Raw genomic sequence first — 10,712 nt, forward strand, 5'->3', positions numbered from 1 at the left:
TCTATCCCAACCGGCCAACTTTATGGACCGGCAATGCTTCAAGCAACTCCAACGCGCTGATCCAAATGAACAAGCGCTTTGTTTGCTTTTTGTCCGTTTGGGTCGGTAAGGCGGACGCGCACGCTATAAAGTTGACCAGTTAAGATAGACCACGTGAGGAATCAATAGCCAATAGGTCGTCTCACTGATAGTGGAAAAGAAAGCCTGGTTGTGAGAGGGAGGTCAGAGCTGCGGGAACCAGTGCCCGTGAACCAGAGAACGTATCCTGTGCACCGGCTGGATTGGTGCTACGGATGCTGGGCCATTGGATGGAGAACAGACGGGCTGGATGTTAGTATAAGGTGGCAGTTGGTACATTTCACACAATGGACCTTGCAAAGTTATTCAACTGCGCAAAGCAGTCCTGCCAATATCCATTGCCTTCTTCCTTTGCTCTGCTCCATTCTGTACCTGTACACCAGCGATTTGCAAAGCTAGGGTTAGCAATTTGCTCCGTCGCCTCTCTCTCCTCCCTCCCCTCCTCTGCTGGGCTACTCGACCTCTTCTTCCCCGTGTCCTGTGCCTAGTTCCAGCGTCGTACAAGTGCCAACGCCCCTCCTCTCCCGTGTAACGGCTGCGCCGCCGGCGAGCGCGTACATGTAGCGCTGCCGGCGAGCGCGTACGGGCAACGTCGACCCAACCATCGCAAAGAAGACGGCCACCTTCTGCAGCTTAAAGTATCAAGGTATGATCTCCTATTCGATTATCCAAAGTATTACGTTTCTTCCCATCTGTCAGTTTCCCCCAATTGCACCATTGGGCTAGAAATCAGGCAAAGAGTAAACAGTATCCATATCTCCTGCAGGCTATAAAGTAAGATTTGTGCATGAATGTAATGACTGTATGTGAAAAATGGTTACGAGCGACTTATCATTCTTTTCCACAGAATAGCCAGATCAGAGATTTGTTGGTTAACAAATTAGCTAAAGCATCACATGCAAAAAGAAAGAGAAGAAAGAAGTAATTACAGATTTACATAACTCCTGGTCACTCTTTATGTTCGCCTAAAAAATGAGTCGATCAGTCCCCAGCCTGAGACCATAAAACAACTATTAATCTGCATCACCAGGTAAATAGATACAAATTCAATTAACCTCCCGCTGCACAACAGCAGAGGGGCATGAACTTAGATCAAATCACATATAAAATCATTACGGAGAGAAATAATTCAGACTTAACCGGCTCCTGACTTGTACCTGGAGTAGAACATAACTTTGTGCAACTTTACCGAAACTAACCTCAATCAACAGTCTTCTAGGTTTAACAACGGAAGTATTCAACAAAGTAAATCCTCAGTAATATGCTTGGCCCTTTGCTAGTGCATGAATTTGAGATGAACTTGCTAAAGTACAAAGCAAGAATGCCATACCTTCCTCCCAGGTATCAAATTGCATACCAATTACGGGTTGTAAGTTAGGATCACACTCGGGATCATATCTTGACCCCTGGATATGCAAAATAAAAAGATGTTCAGTTCATAAACTGCAACTCATGCATTGGATGTGAGAAAAAGAAAACTACTTACACAAAACAGAAGACTGCTAGTTCGCGTTGGCGTAGGGTAGCTATTTCCATCGTTTTCGACCTGATGGATCGTGCCCTAGAAATTTCAAGAAAAAAAAACATCAGGTGACGAAAACGGTGTGATGTACATCGATGACCAATACAACAAATAAATTACCAAGGCAAAACTGTTGGCATCATCTTCAACTCCCATTGCCGTAGTTGACCATGGCAAAACTTAGGCGGCACTTCCCATGGACTCCATGGTTGCTTTTTTTTGTGCAAATATAACCACAAAACATCAAGATTTTTACTTAGCATGCGGACAATGTGGATTGCAGTTGCAGCAAGACAAAATGAGGAACATCAACAACTAGTAATTAAATAGAAAGTTCAACTGAACATGATCAAGGGTTTTACAAAAATGAGGAACCGGAACAACTATAATTACCATAGAAAGTTTAATTCAACATTGCAAATGTCGTTTCCACTTCATATCAGCAATCTGGAAGAAGTTCATATACAAGAACCCCACATGAACAACTAGTAACAGAACAACCAAATTCGGTGCTTATACCTCAGATCCTGAGCTGTAAAGGACGATGGCCAGATCCTATTCAACCGCACAGCTGCACAAATCTTCCTTTAGAGTTTGCATAAATATGGTTTTTCTATGCTAGAAAATACAGTACACATTAAGGTTCAGAACACTGCTTATTCAAGTTTGCAAGGGCTATTTTGCACTAGAGTATTTGCAGCCGTGTATCTCATACATAAATCTGGTGCTCATACTACTTAATCAAGTTCGCAATGACACTAGTTTGGAATCAATTAGGGAAAAATCACAAATCGGAAGAACCCAATATGAGCATGATAAATGGATAATGGGATAAGAGAACATACCCTAAGATCATCGAGGTGCAGAAGATAGCCGTCTCCTTTGGGCAGTAGTTCCTCGTCGTCCCCCGGAGCTACAGCGCAGCGGCGCTACATTTACGCGCTCAACGGCGGCAATGGCGTCTTCGTTGGGCGCGACTCAGAGAAGAGGAGGGGCGCTCGTGCTTCAACGGGGCCGAAACTAGGTACAAGACAGAAGGGGAGTTGGTCCAGGAGAGGGGGAGAGGCGACGGAGAAGCCTTCCCGAACCCTAGCGCGCCGCTGGACGGCCTGGTACAGAATAAGGCGAGAGGAGGAAGACGATGTGTGTACAGAGAGGTCAGATCGCTGGATTTAGGTGTACTGCAAGGACTGTTTTGCAAATGTAACGCCAGGCCCATCAACGGACCGGATCCTGTCCCTCTTTTTCGAATCCAACGGCCCATACCGCGCTGGTGCATCTGGTGCATCAGTTCTCTCGTTTCACCGCCAAGATGCTGTCCCTTCTCCGCGCCGCCGTCTCCGGCCGCCTTCGCCGCACCCTCTCCACCGCCGCCGCGCGCCCTCCCTGGGCGATGATGTACCGGATCTCCCAGGGGTCCAGCTCCACGGGAAGCGTGTCGTCCTCGCTCGCCCCGCCGCCGTCCGTCTCCTCCGTCTCCATGCCCAGACACGCCCCCGACATCGACCCCTTTCCGCCCCAACCCAAGTGCATCAGCCTGTTTAAGGGCCTCGTCCACGCCGCCAGCGGCCACGGCTTCCTCCTCCTGGACACCTGCAGAGCCCGCCTCCAGACTCATGACCTCAAGCTCCTCTACCAGAGGTTCGCGCGCTTCGTCTGCAACCCGGTCACCGGCCAGCTGCTCCGCCTCCCGGACTTCGACGGCGCCGAGAAGACCTTTACCAACGGCATGGGGCTCCTCACCCAGGCTTACGGCGCCAGCGGGCCGCCCAAGAGGTATGCTGCTGCTCAGCTCACCGAGGTCGACGGCGGGCGGCGCTTCCTGCTGCGCCGGTTCTCCTCGGAGTCGGGGGACTGGGAGGAGCTGGTCCTTCCTTCCCCGATGCCGCCTCACCGGCGAATGTACATGATTCACGAGGTGCTGGACTTCGGAGGCCGGCTCTGGTGGGTGGACGTGAGCTGGGGCGCCATCTGCGTCGATCCGTTCAGCGACCGGCCTGAACTCTGCCCCGTCGAGCTGCCGGCACACAGCATGCTTCCTGACCAACTGGCCGAGAGCGAAATGAGGCGGCTTATCAAGCATCGCCACATGGGGGTCAGCGCCGGCAGGCTGCTCTTTGCCGAGGTCGACCCGTTCCATATCAGACCCTTCACGCTCGACGACGAGAGCGGCCGCTGGACGCTGCAGCACGAGGTGTCGGTTGATCTTTTGCCTAGTGGAGGTAATGCCAAGGAGATGCCTTTTGTTGCTGCTGTCGATCCACTGGACACCAACCTGCTGCATCTCAACGTGGACAGAGTTAATTTCAGCATCGACATGTCCAGGAAGAGGATGATTGAGATTACTGCAATACCTAGTGACATGTATCCTCCGAGCGAGGCCGCAACAACCTCCTATCTACCTTGTGTGCTCCCCTCATTTCTTCGATCAAGCACGATTCCAGGTGATCACAGATTCACAGTGACACATTTCTTGAAAAAGGAGCTGTGTTGATGAGACTCCATATATATGCTTAGTCTAATTCATGTGTGTTTGGCCCCTTGTGTTCCACATTTGTTGTGTTCTTGGGGCATGCTTCTAGTTTGTCCAAATGTCTCTTCAAGCATTTCAACCTGATGGTTTTCCAATCATGTTAGCTATTGCCTTGGTCATAGAGAAATTATCTTGAAACGTGTATGCAGTATATGAGTGATTTAGCTTTTGAACAGCAATTTTTAGAGCTACGTTCCCTGTCCTGGCACACTGTAGCTTAGGTTATTCCTATATAATACTCCCTCCGTCCCATAATGTAAGACGTTTTTTTGACATTACACTAGAGTCAAAAAACGTCTTACGTTATGGGACAGAGGGCGTAGTTAACGTATTCTCAGTTATGAAGCTGTCCACTTCTTTTCTGAAACTATTTCTCAAATGGAGTTCATCATTGTGGGGATTTTCATGGGAGAAATGCAACGTGTCTTTGGCAATAGCAGTGATGTAAAGTTCTAAACAACTGAATCAGTAGTTGATTCCTAGTTAACGCTGCCAAGTGGCAGCAGCCTTCTTTGGTGATTTGTTCCAAGTTCAAATTTCCAGGCTAAAACATGATTAGAGTTATCTGTTGTTTATGAATTTCTAATTTACACTGCATGTTCTATATTTGACATTCTAATCAAGTTAGGTATTGTCTTGGTCAGAGAGTTTCTTGACAAATATTTACGTGGTAATTTGTACGATTTTAGCTTCTGGTTGCTAGCTTATAATTATATAAAATGCGATATACTGTACGAACAAATTGTTTCCTGTTACTATTCTGTTCAAATTCTTGTACCTTGATGAAAGGAACCCCTTTTCAGGTAAGAAGTGTGTCACAGAAAACAAGACTTTGGCAGATGTTCTGGTTCGTGTAGACAGACATCACGCTAAATAAAGCGTGCCAAGTTACCATCCAATGCGTCGCTGGGTACTATCTCTTAGCTCATGCTTCTATATTGATCCATTATTACCTGTATGCCATCCACTCACATGTTTAGGATGATATATCTCTTACCCAGTCCATACATTTATGATCTGGCGAAATAATGTTCTGTCCTTTTGCCAATTACAATTAGTATGTGTTGCCTTATATAGTTATATATCATCATCCTCCAGTGAAAAAATGTCATCGTCATTTAAGTTAGCCCGTAATTGGTTAAGTTCTAGTTAGTGTTGCAGTGGAACTAGTATTATTTGTTTTTAATTGGCGCAGATCTCTGTAGAATGTTAGCTACTTGAACCTGTTCCTCCAGTCGTACAGTCTTGTGGTAGCAATTTGTAATCCTGCTAAAAACTATCAACAAGTTTTTTAGCATGGACTCTTTATCTAGGAGTATAGTTTTTTTAGCATGGACATTATTTGTACTAGCGGCAATCATTAACTGATAAAATGCACGACTATAAATTGGGCAATACATCGTTTTGAGACCTGAAGTGCCATCATAATGTCCAATTGACCATTTTCTTCACAGCAGTCCTGATGTCAAGACATGCATGTCATTCCAGATGATAACTCGTTATTCATTTCACTTTTGAAAAGGACATGCTTTGGTTTTCTATATCTTTTTTTCTTTATGGTGCATTCGTTTACATGTGCCTAATCTCTTGTGTCTATCCTCAGGTTTCTAACAATCAAGTAGTAGCTGATGTGCGATAGGTGATGGTGGGACTCAGATTTTGTGGGAAATCTGGAGATGTTTGGGTTTTGAGATTTTGATGCTTGTTCAGACTCCATACTAAGGCAGCCCGCGCTCATCCCTTCGTAGCAAGAGGCGGATGCATCCACATGTTTAACTCCCTTGAGAGAAACTTATTTGTATGAGACATGTGACGAATCGATGATGAGCGTTTCAGTATTATGCTTATTTGCATGTTACTATTAAGTGCCATTCAATTTACATATACTATGTGATCAAATTAATATGGAAATGGTAGCTAACATACGTCAGCCAGGAGGCAAGAGCCAGCGAACGCCCTCATCGTTGTACATTGCACATGCATGGATCTCCGCGCAAGGCCACTGCCACGCAGATCTTATCCAGTCATTCGTGGTACACTGATTCCTGGCGGACGCGTCACAAAGGTCATGAGGTAGGGGGGTGGAACCCATGACCTCCTGTGCATTATCAATAGGAGTTTTTTTATTTCTTATGGCATGGAATTTTTATTACCAACAGGATGGTATTGTTATCAATAATAGGATGGAATTTTTATTATTGAGAAGATGGCATTTTTATTATTGATAGATCGCATTTATATATTTGAGAGATGCCATTTTTATTTCTCATGTCATGGCATTTTTATTACCAAGCGCAAGGCATTTTTATTACCAATAGGATGGTATTTTTATCAATAATAATATGGACTTTTTATTATTGAGAAGATTGCATTTTTATTTTTAATGACATAGCAGTTTTATTAACAGCAGGATGACATTTTTATTAACAATAGGATGGCATTTTATTATTGAGGGGATGGCATTTTTTTATTATAGATAGGATGGCATTTTTTAATGTTTGAGAGGATGTCATTTTATTATAGAGGATGGCATTTTTATTATTGAGAGATGGCATTTATATTTTTGAGAGATGGCATTTTTATATCTCATGGCATGCATTTTTATTACCAATAGGATGGTATTTTTATCAATAACAGGCGGTAATTTTTATTATTGAGAAGATGGCATTTTTATTATTTGAGAGATGGCATTTCTATTTTTAATGACATGGCAGTTTTAATAACAGTAGGGTGGCATTTTTATTAACAATAGGATGGCATTTTTATTATTGAGAGGATGACATTTTTTATTATAGATAGGATGACATTTTTTAATGTTTGAGAGGATGACATTTTAATGTTTGAGGGGATGATATATTTTTTTATAAACAGGATGACATTTTTTAATGTTTGAGAGGATGGCATTTTTATTTTTAGTGGCATGACAGTTTCTTTTTGGAGATAAATTTTTTTATCTAGAGGATGGCAGTTTTACAATGTAGCACGGCGAAAAACAATTAGAGCATGGTATTTACTCTTTCTCATTCTCAATTTATAAAGTTCCTTTCCGTTCGCCTTAGGCAAAGCAAGTTTCAACGACTGAAAAAAGCATATTGAATGTCATGTTGGTCATACAGGTATATGTTTTGATATGAAGAACCTTGATAATGAATGTCAACTATGTCATAGTGCTGCATCCCTCGTGAAGGGGTTTCATCGCTTCTTCTTTGAGCTTTTGGAAAATGTCAAACCCACCTGATACATCTTCTTTATTTTCAGATTTCTTGAGCATGTCATCCATAAGAGCTCCCGGCATATCATACACAAATTGATTAATTAGCTCAAAATCATGAGAGTCGTCAGACTCATAACCATCATCATTGGCAGTACCATTGCTTCCATTGATGTCCCATGATTCCCAATGATAGATCCACCTGGTAGAGGTCCTGAGCATACATGTGATATTTATGTGACTCCATTATCGCAATCTTTGCATGTGCACAAAATATCTTTGGCCCCGTTGTTGTGAGCAAGTGTGAATTGGATAAATTGATTCATACCAGCCATGTATGGTGGCGTCAGCTTCGTTCCATCAGTAAGCCATCTACTATCCATTGCCTGCATAACATCAAAAGTAAATATAACCAGCTCTGAGATCAGGTTTAGAAAACCATGAGGCACCGAACACGACGATGGCTCCATTCCGGGTGGTAATACACAGGTATAGGATTTCCTGTAATGATGTGAAACTGTATATTTAGATAAATAACTTAGTTCGAGAGGGGACCTAAAATTTTGCTATGATGTTTTTTAGTAAAGAGATCTAACCTGAAATTACCCCTATTCCACTCCGCTGCAGTCACGCGTGACTTGTCCCTGCAACAGGGGCACGTGTCCTCGTCGTACCGTCGCAGTAACATTCGCCTCGCTGTGTCGGCCTCTCGACTCGCCGGGAACGTGGTATGAGAGGCGGGGCCTAACCCGACGTTCCCAATTCCCTTTGTTAGGAGGGAACCGGATGATTCCGATTCAAAGTTCCCGCTATTATGGAAAGAGATCCTGCTAAATGAGTCAGCTAAAAAACAAATACTTGTTATTTCTCTATTTACGTTAACAAAAAAAGGACCCCCAACATTTATTGTGACACTGAGACTCGTCGCAGAATATGCACATGCGACAGCCGAATACTTCGCTGAAAATCAAGTGACGCCCTCGATTCAATCATACACTAATCATACACGCAAATGTGTATGATCAAGATCAAGGACTCACGGGAAGATATCACAACACAACTCTAGACACAAATTAAAATAATACAGGCTATATATTACAAGCCACGGGCCTCGAGGGCTCGAATACACAAGAATCAGCGGAAGCAACAATATCTGAGTACAGACATAAGTTAGACAAGTATGCCTTAAGAAGGCTAGCACAAAAGCAACAACGATCGAAAAGGCAAGGCCTCCTGCCTGGGAGACTCCTAACTACTCCAGGTCGTCGGCGGCCGTCACGTAGTAGTAGGCACCCTCGGGGTAGTAGTAGTCACCAGTGGCGTCGTCTGGCTCCTGGGGTCCATCATCTGGTCGCAACAATCGGGTATAGGAGAAAAAGAGGTAGCAAAGCAACCGTGAGTACTCATCCAAAGTACTCGCAAGACTTACATCAGATCTAAACTAAGTATGAATCTGTATCAAAGGAAATGGGTTGTATCTATGGACTAAACTGCAGAATGCCAGAAGAGAAGGGGAAAGCCTAGCCTATCGAAGACTAGCATCTTCTGGAACCCACCATCTTGTAGCAACAGGAGGGAGTAGAGTAGCATAAGGTAAAGTAGTAGAAGTGTTATCAACCTCGGCCAGAGATCCTTTCTCGACTCCGTGCGAGAAAACAATCCCAGAGCCATACTATCCATTTCTCATCACAAGTATCCAGTTCTAGTTGTATCGATCGGGATACAACTCCAAGTGTCCGTTACTGTAGGACAGGCTATCGATAGATGTTTTCTTCCCTGCAGGGGTGCACCAACTTACCCACCACGCTCGATTAACTCCGGCCGGGCACACTTTCCTGGGTCATGCCCGGCCTCGGCCAAACAATACGCCGCAACCCGACCTAGGCTTAATAGAGAGGCCAGCATGCCGGACTAAACCTATGCCCCCAGGGGTCATGGGCCATCGCCCTGGGAACTCCTGCACGTTGCGTGGGCGGCCGGTGAGCAGACCTAGCTACCTCCTTCAAAAAGGCAGGTGCTTACGCAGTCCAACCCGGCGCGCGCCGCTCAGTCGCTGACGTCTATTAAGCTTCGGATGATGTATACGACGCAGAACGCCCATACTATGCCCACGTGATGGTTAGTGCTATCAGGCCAGAGGCCCCTCGGATCAAATATCCAAACCGTAGTGGATTAGGAGCACACAGTAACGAGCAGAGACGCACGATCGATGTGACCCCGTCGCCCCGTCTCGAGTACTTGCGGCAAGGGCTAAGAATGCCCGGCCACACCTCGTAAGTATCTCGCGGGCACCTTCCAGGTCAACCCGACTCCACATCACTCGCTATTAAGCTCGCGCGGGTATCCCTCAGGGCCGACCCGTCTTTAGTAACATGGCTCAGTGCAAAGTCATAGTAACCATAGTAACTGTGTGTCTAACACCAAGGGGAAACACCGAGGAGTCACCCCCGGTGAATCCCACTCGATGTTATCATCAAGGTGAACGTAAGAGGATCCACCCTCGAGGTTCACATTTGATGGGTTGCACGATAGAGCCGTAACGGAAGTGGTTAAGGAGGAAATCACCCTCGATGACATCGACCGTATAGCTACACTACGGATATCTCATCAGGAGTGATGTAAGAGGTTCCACCCTCGGCACTCGATGGTAACTCTGCAGAGTTGTACAACTAGGGGGGTGATGTGCGGTGTCGGGGCCTGGACGTCGATCACGTTGATCGAGTCATCGAACATAAAGCGAGGCAACTGGGACAAGGTGGGGGTCACTGATGGATCACTAACCAACCTATACTAAGCAATTTAGGATAAGCAGGTAAGGTATGAAAGTACGTAACAACAACAGGCTATGCATCAAAGTAGGATCATACATAAAGCAGTAGCAGTTCTAATGCAAGCATGAGAGGAAAGAAATAGGCGATATCGGAATGCTCAAGGGGGGTTTTCTTGCCTGGAAGCTCCGCTGAAAGGGAAGAAGGGTCGTCGGTGATGTCAAGACCCCGATTCGAAGTCACATCGATCTAGCCGGTAACACCTCATATCACTTTGCGGCATCACGCACGGTATTCCCACGGGTGTCGCCTGACCATGGCCCGGGACCGTTTGCGCCTTTTGGCTCACGTATATGATAGTGTCGCTAGCATCCATATGACAGAGAACCCGGGCCAACATGGCTAGTCGTGAACCCAAAGCGGCACCAACCTATGGGGACAGGCATACATGAATCACATCGAGCATGTCGGTCAGCAGCGTGTGAATCCGGGCTGTAGCACTGGGCTAACAGGACTCTAGGAACCCGGGCTGTAGCAGGCTAGGCAGGACTCCGGATGTCACCGCGTGACATTTCCCCGAAGGAACAGACACAGGAACGA

At 45.6% G+C, this 10,712-nt stretch overlaps 1 protein-coding gene and 1 long non-coding RNA gene across 3 annotated transcripts; one reads left to right on the forward strand and one right to left on the reverse strand.

Moving 5' to 3' along the window:
• The first annotated feature begins 374 nt into the window (after positions 1-374).
• LOC125521293 lies at positions 375-5,994 on the forward strand. 2 transcript variants are annotated; one of them, XR_007289169.1, is made up of 3 exons: positions 375-724; positions 4,937-5,043; positions 5,737-5,994. XR_007289169.1 is itself a non-coding variant. In XM_048686353.1 (3 exons), the coding sequence occupies exons 1-2, from the start codon at positions 2,913-2,915 to the stop codon at positions 5,008-5,010; spliced, it is 1,206 nt and encodes a 401-aa protein (XP_048542310.1). In that variant the 5' UTR covers positions 2,854-2,912; the 3' UTR covers positions 5,011-5,043; positions 5,737-5,994. The 2 variants fall into 2 exon arrangements, 1 of the variants encoding a protein (XP_048542310.1); XM_048686353.1 differs by lacking the exon at positions 375-724 and adding an exon at positions 2,854-4,044.
• Positions 833-2,587, reverse strand: LOC125521299. Its single transcript, XR_007289190.1, has 5 exons — positions 2,446-2,587; positions 2,120-2,171; positions 1,721-1,812; positions 1,565-1,639; positions 833-1,484 (listed from the first exon to the last, which is right to left on the reverse strand). It is a non-coding gene; the product is annotated as an uncharacterized LOC125521299 (long non-coding RNA).
• Positions 5,995-10,712: the final 4,718 nt, after the last annotated feature.

Source organism: Triticum urartu, chromosome 1, assembly GCF_003073215.2.
Source record: "Triticum urartu cultivar G1812 chromosome 1, Tu2.1, whole genome shotgun sequence".
Taxonomy (NCBI): Eukaryota; Viridiplantae; Streptophyta; class Magnoliopsida; order Poales; family Poaceae; genus Triticum; species Triticum urartu.